This window comes from Leucopleurus acutus (genome assembly GCF_964270905.1).
Source record: "Leucopleurus acutus genome assembly, chromosome: 15".
In the NCBI taxonomy this organism is placed as follows: Eukaryota; Metazoa; Chordata; class Mammalia; order Artiodactyla; family Delphinidae; genus Leucopleurus; species Leucopleurus acutus.
The window spans coordinates 77,159,201-77,172,281 of NC_139157.1; the positions used below are offsets into that span (position 1 = coordinate 77,159,201).

The window sequence follows — 13,081 nt, forward strand, 5'->3', positions numbered from 1 at the left end:
AATTACCTAAACTAAAGATACTCATATTCTTCCTTATCCCAACCCTCTTCCCTTCCCTACCTGCAGAAGAAATAACTTTGCTGAATTTTTATCCTAAATATTTCCTTGACCTAAAACGAAAAGAATAATATATTCCAGTGTGTGACTATACGACAACTTACTAACTCAATCATTCTGTCAATAAACATTTGCAAAGTGAAAAAAAAAAGAACCAGTTCAAGAATGCTGCCACCCAAATAATATGGATTCTAGAAAGAGAAAATATAGAAATTAAAATATGGAAATCAGATCCCTAAAAGAGGTTTTCAATAACTAAAGGACATGAATACCTAGATTAAAGGTCCTCTAAGTGCCCCACACAATGGATTAAAAGAGACCCACAACCAGACAGATTATCATGAAATATCAGAACATTGCAGACAAAGAAAAGATTCTAGAAGTTTCAGGAGAGTAAAAGATCCCATGCAAAGAATCAAGAACAGGGCTTCGCTGGTGGCGCAGTGGTTGAGAGTTTGCCTGCCAATGCAGGGGATGCGGGTTCGCGCCCCGGTCCGGGAGGATCCCATGTGCTGCGGAGCGGCTGGGCCCGTGAGCCATGGCCGCTGGGCCTGCGCGTCCGGAGCCTGTGCTCCGCAACGGGAGAGGCCACAGCAGTAAGAGGCCCGCGTACTGCAAAAAACAAAAACAAAACAAAAAAAGAATCAAGAACAATTCAGACTTCAGATTTTAGTAGCACAGGAAGCTAGAAGATGATGGATGGATTAATTAATGTCTTCAATATTCTAAGTAGATGTTATTTCCAACCTAGAATTCTGTATCCAGTTGTCTTAGTTCTTTTGGGCTGCTATAACAGAGTAGTATAGACTGAGTGTCTTATAAACAACAGAAATTTATTTCTGACAGTTCTGGAGGCTGGGAAGTTCAAGGTCAAGGGGCAGACATATTCAGTGTCTGATGAGAGCCTGCTTGCTGGTGCACCGAAAGCAGTCTTGCTGCTGTGTCCTCATGTGGCATAAGGAGCAAGAGGGGGTCTCTTTTCTAGGGCACTAATCCCATTCATGAGGGCTTCACCTTCTGACCCAATCATCTCCCAAAGGCCCCACTTCCAAATACCATCACATTGGGGTTCGTTTTCAGCACATGAATTTTGGGAGGACAGAAACATTTCGTCTATAGCGCTGGCCAAACTATCAGTCAAGTATCAGGATAGATGGAAGCCATGTTCAAACATATAAGACCTCAAATTCATCTACTGTGAACTTTCTTTCAATAATCTACCAGAGCACGTGCTCTGCGAAAACAAGAGATTAGGTTAAGAAAGAAGGCAACCTGGGGTTTGGAAAACGAGAGAGGTGAAGGAATCCCCAGGATGCTTGTGAAAGGAGATCCCCAGATTACTGCTGTGAACAATAACAAGAAATGGAACACTACAGCCTGGAGGAGGTTAGAAAGCTCTAGGAAACATGGACCATCTGAGGTGATTGACCATATGAGGAGGAAATTTACACACCTGGGGTAACATTTGGGATTAACTGATTGTTTTATATGTAGGAAACTTAGGGAAAAAATGAGATAATTGCAAAAGTCATTAGAGGTTACTGGTTAAGAGCATAGGCTCCTGGGTTCAAAACCTGGTTCTGCCACATATACCTTGGTTTCCTCAAATATAAAACAGAGACAATAGTACTTACCTCATAATGGTATACTGAGGAATATATGGGTAATCTACAGAAATCTCTAGAACAGTGTCTATCACCACATAAGAGTTCAATGCATGTTAGTAATTACAGTATTCCACACTCAGCTATATGTAACACGTATACAGTCACAATAATATAAGATTGAACTTTCGATAAACTGAAAGTACAATAAAACTGAGGCAGATGGAAGGATGGGACTAGTACATGTTCACGAGCGTGGGGAGGGTTTGTGTGGGGTAGGGGAGAAGATATTCTTAGTATTCGTCATTTGATAATGCCTGAATGCGAAAAACAAAAAAACAGTAATAGAAGCATACTGTTTAGAGGTGCAAATGAGGCTACTAGAAGAACTAGCTTACGGAATTAAAAGTGGTTGCCTTTGAACGGAGGGAGGTATGGTACCATTATCTTTCACAAACCTTGTAGAACTGTTTGACTCTATACACTCTGTGCATGAATAACAAATTTTACAAATGTAAACCAGACTTAAACCCAGAAAGGTCATCTGTGTGTAATGCCAGAAAGAAAGCAATATACAAAGCAGGCCATTTCTATGAGAATGGAGACAGCTTTGCTACCTCTGGAGACAGACATATCGACTAACCACAGACTTCCAGGGGTGGCAATTAAGTTCTTTCAGTGGATGTTCCTTGCGCATGTCATTTTGGAAAATATTTGACCCTGACTGTCAGCCTTCTTCTGCATTTGGCCGGACTTCCCCTGGTTCTCTGTGTCCCTGTAACAGGTGAATAACTAAGGAAGAAAAGCATTCCTTCTGTCTGTAGACACTTGTTTATAATGGCATTCAGGGTCCCCTAGCTGGGCTGACAAATGCTCCTCCAGAAGGTTAATGAGATAAAGTTTCCTCCAGCTGGTCCTTAAGCAGAGATTACACCTAAGGGGAAAATAAGGAGATTATTCCAGAAGCAGGCACTGCCTCATGTTCTTCATAAATTAGCCCTCATAAAGGTAAACCAAGAAGGTTATCCTCACTCAGCTAATATCAATATTTCACTATTTTTCATATTTCTGTCATTTTATTTTTTTAATGAGACTTGGGACTGTTCTGTGATTGTTACCAGAAACACCAATGCACAAAAGCCAGAATGTATTTGGAAACTAGAAGGGCTGTTTTTGTTCTTTGGATTTTTCTCCAAGTTCAAGGAATCAAAGGTAAGTTATTTAAATATTCGTTTATTTTTTAATTGCTTATATATAAAATCTATTTACAGAGTTGAACATTCAAAATCAAGAAAGTCACCCCTGTATCTCAGAGGGCTCGTATATGGTAGGCCTTGAATGAATATTGATTGATGATTGAATGATTGTCAGAAATGGTTTTCACTTGCTGAATATTTATTTTATATTTGCATAATATATGTGTTTTTATATATATTTTATATTTGCATCTTATGAATATTGATTGATGATTGAATGATTGTCAGAAATGGTTTTCACTTGCTGAATATTTATTTTATATTTGCATAATATATGTGTTTTTATATATTTTTTATATTTGCATCTTAAGTGCAATTTATGTTAATAAAATAGGAGAGATGAATGCATCCTATTTACTCTTATAAAACATTGAATACACATTCATAACATTAATGTCAATAAAATTAGTAGGTCCATGAAAAAAATGAAATACTTTGTCAATTATGATCAAACAAAAAATGTATTCCATACCCTCTCATAGTTAAATCATTAGTTATTTTCCCTTAGAAAATAGCAAGGGTGCTTCATCTTCAGAGTCCATGATGGGGACCAAATCAGAAACTCGGTTGCTTGTAAAGTTGTATGCATAAAAGAACAAGCACTGCAAGTTTTTATAGCAAATCTTCAAGTGAATCTAAAATTAAAGCAAGCCACAAAACAGGCATATTTAAGAAAAACAATGTACTAAAAATAACTTGTTGAAGAAAGCTTCACTTTTTTTTAAGTATAAGGCTGACCATTATAACATAATGTTTTAAGACATTTGAAATCAATAATGTTCAGTTCTTCTTTAAGGATGACGTAGCTTTGGACAATCAACCTTTTAATTGAAGCATTGGTTTTAAAGCACCCATAGAAAAGTAGAACACATTGTTGATTGCATTTGTTAAGTCACAAAAATAACAGACCTGTCAGTTATTTTATATGTAACATTTTAGTGGTTACATCTGGAGAGAGAAGAAAATTTCTGGAAAAGATTATATGAAAATTCCCTTTATGTTTTGCTACCTATAAATGATAATGGATGGAGAAAAAGTTTACTTACTTGCCTTTCAATTTGTCAATTATATATAAATGTTTACATTTATAAAAACATTTTAATTATAAACAAATGATGGGATTCCAGTATATTCTGAGCTTAATCTGCTGAAGCACACCGATTTGTCAGTTTCCGAAACTTGACCAGTCAAATCAGCTTTGGTTTTGTTTAATTAATTATGTTAGCTAATTTAGCTATTTTCTCTATTTTCATATATTATGTATCAGCTATTACAATTACAAATAGCATAATTACATACAGAAATTTAAATGAAAGAAGCTCACCAAAAAACTACAATTTGCTATATGCCAATATCTATGAAACAAACTATTATAACTGCATAATAAAAAATCTTTACATGGTTACTTGTTTGGAGCTTTTTATTCCATAAGAACCTCAGATCTGTGAATTTCTGTTAATCTTTAATTAGTGAGGTCCACGGGTAATTAGAGTTTATGTACTTCAGCCAGACTGGTTTGCCATTTGTGACTAATTAACCATTACGAGTGTATTTACATAGAAAATGCTTTTGGAAGAGAGAGGAGTTCAACTCAATACAACTAGCTGTTGAGCATAACAACTGGGTATTTAAAGTCAAGAAATTCTTTTTAAAAAGTTATAGATTATTTGAAAAATCGAAAGATATGGAAAATTACCCATAGTACACCTATCCAAACACAACCTATGCTGACACCTTCATATGTTCCTCAGTCTTTTTTCTATGCTTATTCATTCTTTCCATGATTGCAGTTCTACTGCGCACACAATTTTATATGAGGCTTTTTGCACATCTTTTGCATCAGATGAATGGTCTACATTGCTATCTTGCTTTGACAAGCATCATTTTATTGGCTGCATAATGTTCCTTTCAGTTGATATCATGATTTGCTTTATCTAAATACTCAACGAAAGAGAAAGAATCGTTTCTAATTGTTTTGTTATTATGATATTAAGATATTCATTGCAATGAATATCTTTGCGCATAAGCTCTCTCAGTATTTAAGATTCCTAGGATGAATTCACTAAAGTAAAATTATTGGGTCAAAGCAATATAAACCGTTTATGCATGGTATTTGATTCATTTTGCCAAATTTCTTCTCAAAAGTTTTCCTATGCCGGTAGGTAATTTTTCCCAATTTGATTCCACAAGTGGAGTGTTTGCTATGTACCCAACACAGAATATTAACAGATTCAGAGATATGCCGATATTTCAAAAGGTTTCCTTTAAGCTTTGCAGATTTCAAATGTAGTTTTTCCATTGATACATAAAAATGAAATGGTTTCGATTTCAAAACATTCATTAAATAAATCGTTTAGTGCAACAAAAGACAGTTCAGTAGTTTCAAAGAACAATTACTTCATCAAGATACAAGCACCTCTCTTCGGTTTTCATAATGCAGATGCCAGTTATATCCTACGTGTACTGCACTGCTTTCTTCGCTTACCTTTCCATTTCGCATAAACAATTTCATCTAATTGCTTGTGACATTCTGAGGTGTGGGAGAAAGAGAAGAGAGAAAAGCCACCCTTAGCAAACCCTAAAATGGAAATGGTGTTTATCAGAGTATGGGCTTTTTGCATTATATTTGGTTATACTAAATGAAACCTTACCTAAGTTATTATTAGCTCACCAAGGTAGGGTAATTTATTTTAGTAACTGTGAAATGTCAGGAAATTTGCATTTGAAGACACTCCAGTTCTTGCTAATTCTTTACTACTGAGATATGTTCTCATTTCATAAAATTACCCAGGAAGTTATTTTTCCTCATTGCGGCTCCATGAACAGAGAACAAAGCTTCATTTATATACCTGAGATAGCCACCCAGTGACAGTCACATTAACTTTGCAGCCCCTATATTTTATCATCTCTGCTACGGTCTCAGAACAGTGTAATTCAAAAGGTTGAAGGCAGATCTTTTTCTTCAATTATACCTGAAAAGATGTCCTTAAAATCAGTCATGTAAATTGAAGACACTTTATGTCCAACTGAACAAACCACGGCAGCACACCTCACTCAGACCATTTATTAGATTATATGCTTTAAAAAGAAAAGGCGATTGCTGCCTTGTGACCCTTCCAGGCTTATTTTGCTGATCACACTGAAGGACTATTATATGTGTGAGCTAATTAGGCAGCGTTGACAGGACCTATTGCTTTCGTGGCCATTTCCATCAATCATGAGCGAGCCATCACCTTAAATATCAACCAGATTTGCATGCTAATCCCGTACGCAAATTCAGATCCTGTATACCTTCGGTGCCTCACCCATGTTCACAGATCTTATGCCGTTTTAAAATAATCCGTTTGAGGCAAACCAAAAAACCAGTTTGTTTTTCATAATAGTCTCTAGGTTTATATTATATATAATTCAGTAGGTATTTGGAAATGACCATAGTAAAAGTCTGGTTTTCAGCAACCATTGGGTCTGAGTTCCCTGTCTGAGACTGAGAAACAGTCTCCCTGGGATTTTAGCCTCACTAATCAAGAGCACCATGTCAGATGGAACCGTTTTAATAAGGGAGGGAGTGTACTTTTTGCTCTGGATCCAAGGCAATCTGCATGCTGAAGCTTATCCTACAGAGAGCTGATACCGTGATAATGAGAATTCATATATGGAAATGCCACTGTCAGATCTGACCTACAGCTTGCATCATTACGATTATTTATTGAGAATGTACTCCCACTGCTGCCCCTCTCTGCTGGCCACAGTGAATGTGGGAAGAATATGAAAGAGCTACAGAACCATGGTAAATACTTCTAAGCCTACGGTTGTATTCAGTAGATAAATATTCTCCCATTTACATGCAGCCATTCTTGAGGAAACTGTGTCTTTCTGCGCACCTTTATAAAGGCATCTTCTTTCATTCCAACTTGGGTTTCTCCATCCAGCCACCTTTAGACCCCTCACTCACCATGGCCCACATCTATTTTCATAATTGCTCCCCTAGGAATAGGATTAAAGGAAACTAAGCCAAAAGCCAAGGAAAGAGAAGAACTTCCAAAGTCTCCCCGATGCCTTCAGAATCAAGTCCAATCATTTCATCTGAGTGTCCTTACAATTCGCCCCTACCTTCCTTTCCAGCCTTACTTGTAGAGCCTACATGAGTCCACGCCATGGCTAGACACATTGCTTTCTGCAGATCTCCTTACTTGGGAAATATACACCAAGAGTGTACAAAACATATATGTGGTATTTAGAGAATAATAATAACATGCTCGCTTCCCAGGTTAAATAATAAAACATTAATAGTATCTTAGAAGTCCCCTGTCTGCTCTGCCAGGATCTCTTCCCCTTTACCGTCATGAATCTTGTGTTAATCATGTCATTGCTTAACATTAGTGTTTCCACCTATAGATGTATATTAATATTTCTTCATTTTGTTTGTGTATTTATATAAGTAATCTCATGCTGTATGTGTTCTCCTATGACTTAGTTCTTTGGCTCAACGTTATATTTTTAAGAGTCACCCACACTGTTGCATACATCAGACCCTGAGGCAAGAGCTTACCTGCTACTTCATTAGGGAGTGCATTTTCAGGGAAACAGGAGAAGAAGAAAATGAGGGATGAAGCAGTGAAAGAGGGAAAACCAACATAAAGATGCCTCACCAAACTGGCCAGCACTTGGTGTCAAGTGCAACCAATTGCCGATATTAAGGGACCATCTTTAGAGACTACAGGATCTCCAGATTGTCCATGAGGTTGGGAGCCTAGGGGTAAATGGAGAAAAATTCATAAGAGATCTCCTCAAAAGTTCACCTTGGGCTTCCCTGGTGGCGCAGTGGTTGAGAGTCCGCCTGCCGATGCAGGGGACACGGGTTCGTGCCCCGGTCCGGGAAGATCCCACATGCCGCGGAGCGGCTGGGCCCGTGAGCCATGGCCGCTGAGCCTGCGCGTCCGGAGCCTGTTGCTCCGCAACGGGAGAGGCCACGACAGTGAGAGGCCCGCGTACCGCAAAAAAATAAAAATAAAAAAATTAAATAAAAGTTCACCTCAAAGGACATAAACTTCCCTGCACTTCCAGTGCACCCATCCATGGACCGCGGGTGGGTCTTGGCGCTTCTCACACCTCTGCAGCAACAGAAAATCCTGGGGCAGGAGAAACAGACACCGTGACACAGCAAGAGGCAAGGAACTGTGGGCTTGTGTCTCCCATAATGGGTCAGAGCTTATGAAGAGCTGGTCTGAGAGACAGGTGAGGCTAAGTGGGCCTGAGATGGTGCTTGAGAGGCACCTGGGACATGCTGCTGCCTGGTATGGATACACCGTGTATTCATTCTTCTGCTGATGGACTTTGCATTACATACAACACTGGTACAGACATTCCCAATTGTCCCCCGGTGCTCTCCAGGAATCTCTCCAGCGTCTAGCTCTCTCTTTCTCTCTCTCTCTCTCTTCTGAATAGGAGAGAAATCATTGTGTCACGAGGAATGCATGTTTTCAGTTTTACCAGGTGATAACGAACTGTCTTCCTAAGTGTCTGTGCCATTTGCAGTGAGAATCCCTTTTGTTCCAAATCCTCATGCACGCTTGTTATTGCCTGACTTTTTATTTTTTGTCACTCTGCATTGGGGGTGAAATAGTGTCTCAATGGGGTTTTAATTTGCATTTCTCTGATTACTAACGAAGTTAAGTACCTTTTCCTGTATTTTTGGGTCTTGTGTGCTTCTTCTTCTAGAAAATTCTTGAACAAGTATTTTGACCAATTTTTTCATTGAGATATATGTCTTTTCTTACTGATTTGGAGAGTTCCTTTTAAGTTGCAGACACCAACCCTTTTGCAATTATGTTCAAAAACCTTCTGTCAGTTTGTAGCCTTGCCTTCTTACTGTCTTAATGGTATAGCCTTTGATGAACACACATTCTTAATTTCAGTGTTGTTGAATTAGCCTTAGTAACTTCATATTCTCCTATATTGTCTTATAAAAGACGTTTTGTTTTTCATACTTAATTCACGACAATTTATTGTGTGTGTATGTGTGTGTGAAGCAGGAAAAGAATTTCTTTTTTTTTAAAATACTGATAATCAATTGTTTTAGCACCACTCAATGAATACTTTCTCCTTTTCTCTCTGCTCTGTGATGCCTCTTCTGCCATGGGCATGGGTTTGTTCATTTTTTTTATCCCTGAGCTAACACCACATTGCTTCAATTATTTCAAATTTATAATAATCTTGAAATCTTGTACCCATGTTTCCCTGGCTTAGTTCTCTTTCTACAGGAGTGTCTAAGCTATTCTTGACTCTCCACTCTTCCCTAATACATTCTAAAATTAGCTCACCAAGTTCCACAAAAATCTTATGGAGGTTGAACTGGAATTGTGTTGGATCCATAGATGAATTTGGGGGAAATTGACACCTTTAGAGCATTAAGTCTTTCTACCGAGAACATGAATTATCTCTCCTTTTATTAGTACCTTACAATTAAGTTGCATAATGACTTTTTAAAGGGCTCCACATCATGGACTTATCCCTAGCCACTTGATATTAATTGTGATCATGTAAATGGCATCCTTATTACATTTTTTTAACATCGTTATTGGAGTATAGTTGCTTTACAATGTTGTGTTAGTTTCTGCTGTATAACAAAGTGAATCTGCTATACATTACATATATCCTCATATCTCCTCCTTCTTGCGTCTCTCTCCCACCCTCCCTATCCCACCCCTCTAAGTGGTCACAAAGCACTGAGCTGATCTCCCCATGCAATGTGGCTGCTTCCCACTAGCTATCTATTTTACATTTGGTAGTGTATATATGTCCATGCCACTCTCTCACTTCGTCTCAGCTTACCCTTCCACCTCCCTGTGTCCTCAAGTCCCATCTCTACATCTGTGTCTTTATTCCTGTCCCGCCACTAGGTTCATCAGAACCATTTTTTTCTTTTTTCTTAGATTCCATATATATGTGTTAGCATATGGGATTTGTTCTTCTCTTTCTGACTTACTTCACTCTGTATGACCGACTCTAGGTCCATTCACCTCACTACAAATAACTCAATTTCGTTTCTTTTTATGGCTGAGTAATATTCCATTGTATATACGTGCCACATCTTCTTTATCCATTCATCTGTCCATGGACACTTAGCTTGCTTCCATGTCCTGGCTATTGTAAATACAGCTGCAATGAACATTGTGGTACATGACTCTTTTTGAATTATGGTTTTCTCAGGGTATATGACCAGTAGTGGGATTGCTGGGTTGCATGGCAGTTCTAGTTTTAGTTTTTTAAGGAACCTCCATACTGTTCTCCATAGTGGCTGTATCAATTTACATTCCCACCAACAGTGCAAGAGGGTTCTCTTTTCTCCACACCCTCTCCAACGTTTATTGTTTGTAAATTTTTTGATGATGGCCATTCTGACTGGTGTGAGGTGCTACCTCATTGCAGTTTTGATTTGCATTTCTCTAATGATTAGTGATGTTGAGCATCCTTTCATGTGTTTGTTGGCAGTCTGTATATATTCTGTGGAGAAGTGTCTGTTTAAGTCTTTGGCCCATTTTTGCACTGGGTTATTTAATTTTTTGATATTGAGCTGCATAAGCTGCTTGTAAATTTTGGAGATTAATCCTTTGTCAGTTGCTTCATTTGCAAATATTTTCTCCCATTCTGCGGGTTGTCTTTTCATCTTGTTTATGGTTCCTTTGCTGTGCAAAAGCTTTTACGTTTCATTAGGTCCCATTTGTTTAATTTTGTTTTTATTTCCATTTCTCTAGGAGGTGGGTCAAAAAGGATCTTGCTGTGATTTATGTCATAGAGTGTTCTGCCTATGTTTTCCTCTAAGAGTTTTATAGTGTCTGGCCTTACCTTATTACATTTCTATGTAAAAAAGTAATTGGTTTTATATTCCAGAGCTTTGCTGAACAATCTTTATTCTGAAACTTCACTAGCAATTCTTTGGAGTTTTCTCCATTATCATTTGTGAATAAAGAAAATTTGAGTTCTTTCTATTCAGTCTTTGTATCTTTTCTTTCTCTGTATTTTCTTACTGCCCTTCCTAGGCCAGCCAGTATGATGTTAAAGAGAAATGCTGGTTGCATGCCTCCTTTCCTTGTTACCGATCTTGAAGAGAATTCTTTCATAGTTCACCATTAAGTATGATGTTTGTTTTAGATTTTGTGTTTGTTTTGTTTTTGAAAATTCCCTATATTAGGTTGTGAAGAAAAGTTCCTTGCTATTCCTAAGAGTTTTAATCATGGATAAATATGGAAATGTATTGTGTATTTCTTCTATTTCCATTGAGATTACCAAATGGTTTTTCTCTTTTAATTCATTAATGTGAAAAATTACCTTAATAAATTTTGAAATATTAAACTAACCCTACATTCCTGAGATAACTCCAACTTGGTCATGACCTTTTTTCACACGCCGCTGGATTCCATTTGCTAATATTTTATTTCAAAATGTTACATTAATATTCATAAGCAAGATTGGACTATGATTTTTTTCACATAGTTTCCTTGTCAGGTTTTGTACGAGTTTGTATGAAAATAAAGTTATTTTTTCCATGAATATTTGATAGAACTCTCTGATGAAGCTAAAGAGTTATATTTATGAAAGGATATTTGACTACTGAGTCAATTTTTTAAAGGTGATAATAATTAGGTTTCCTGTCTCTTCTTATATCCATTTTGGTAAGTTGTATATTTCTAGAATTTATCCATTTCATATAAAATTTCAAATTTAGTGACAAAACATTATTCATACCCTCTTGTTAAGTTTTTCATGTCTATAGAAAATACAATGATGTCCCCCTTTTCAATCCTGATAGTAATTAAGTGTATCTTCTCCTTCTTATGTTTTTTGTTTCTGTTATTAGTATTTTCAAAGGAAAAGTTTTTGGCTTTTATATGTCTTTTTCTTCTCTTTTATATTATCTTCTTTTTTATATCTTATTAAGCTCTACTCATGTTCTTTTCTTGTATTTTCTTTTATTTTTTTTCTTTTGTTAACCTCTTGAGATAGATGCTTAACTCATTAATATTTAGCTTTTTTCTTTTTCTAAAATAGGCATTTTAATGAGATAAATTTACCTTTCAAGTACTGATTTAGCTATATCCCACAAGTTTTACTATGTAAAAGTTTATCATTTGATAAAGATATTTCTAATAACCAGCATGATTTCTTCACTGACTTATGGGTTATTTATAAGTATTTTTTTTCGATTTCCAAACATATAGGGAATTTTCCAGTTGTTTTTTAAAACTGATTTTTAGCTTACTTCTTTGTTGGTCTGAGAACATAATGTACATGCATTATAGTCCAATATACAGTCAATATTTGTATGTTCTCCCTGTGCTTGAAAATGAAGTATATTTTATATATAATATAAATATATACTATATTATATTTTTGTTTTATAATGTTCTATATATGTTCATTAAGTCAATTTTAGTTATGTTTTCAATCCTCTGTATCTTTATCGATTTTTTTCTGCTTGTTCTATCAGTTACCAAGAAAGATCTCTTAAAATCCACCTGCTATTATTGTTGATTTTACTTTCTTTATTGTTCTGTCAAAGTTTGCTTTATATATTTTAAGGTAATAGTATTAAGTACATAAAATTATAACTTGTTACATCTTTCTGATGACTTTTACATTTTTACAATTAGGATGTGACTATCATCGTCTTTGTAATACTTTCAGCCAAATAAGGAAATTTGTCCACTGATGTGGTGGAACTGGCCCATACTGACTTACAGGAGCCAGTTGCTCACATCTCTTCCCAACTCTGTGTTCAGTAATAGCACATCGGTGGCTTGAAATCAGCCATGGGAGAGTTATAACACAGAAAAATTGGCAAATGTTGCAAATCAGGCCTTCTCATCCAACCCTAAGAGCTGGTTATGGAACATTTAACAGAAGACCTCTGACCTCATTAGATATTAATATAGCTATACCAACTTTCCTTTGATTAGTGTTTGCATAATATAACTTTTTTCCATCCTTTTAATTTCAACTTCCCTATGTCTTTTCATTAAATGTGTCTGTTAAAACAGCATATAGTAGAATTTTTTAAATGTAGTCTGACAATCTTTCTCTTTTAACAGAAACATTTTGCCCACTTATATTTAATGTGTCCCAAATATTGCATGGGACATACTTATACTAAAAATTTTAAAATTT

At 36.4% G+C, this 13,081-nt stretch overlaps 1 protein-coding gene across 2 annotated transcripts in view; it reads left to right on the plus strand.

Annotated features, from left to right (window-relative positions):
• Positions 1 to 2,806: 2,806 nt before the first annotated feature.
• Positions 2,807 to 13,081, plus strand: part of IMPG1 (interphotoreceptor matrix proteoglycan 1) — a gene marked incomplete at both ends in the record, with an annotated part of 94,454 nt that continues 84,179 nt past the window's right edge. For both annotated transcript variants that reach the window (XM_082855395.1, XM_082855396.1), the window contains one exon: positions 2,807 to 2,873. In XM_082855395.1, coding sequence (XP_082711521.1) covers positions 2,807 to 2,873 — 67 coding nt within the window. The remainder of the gene's footprint in view (positions 2,874 to 13,081) is intronic.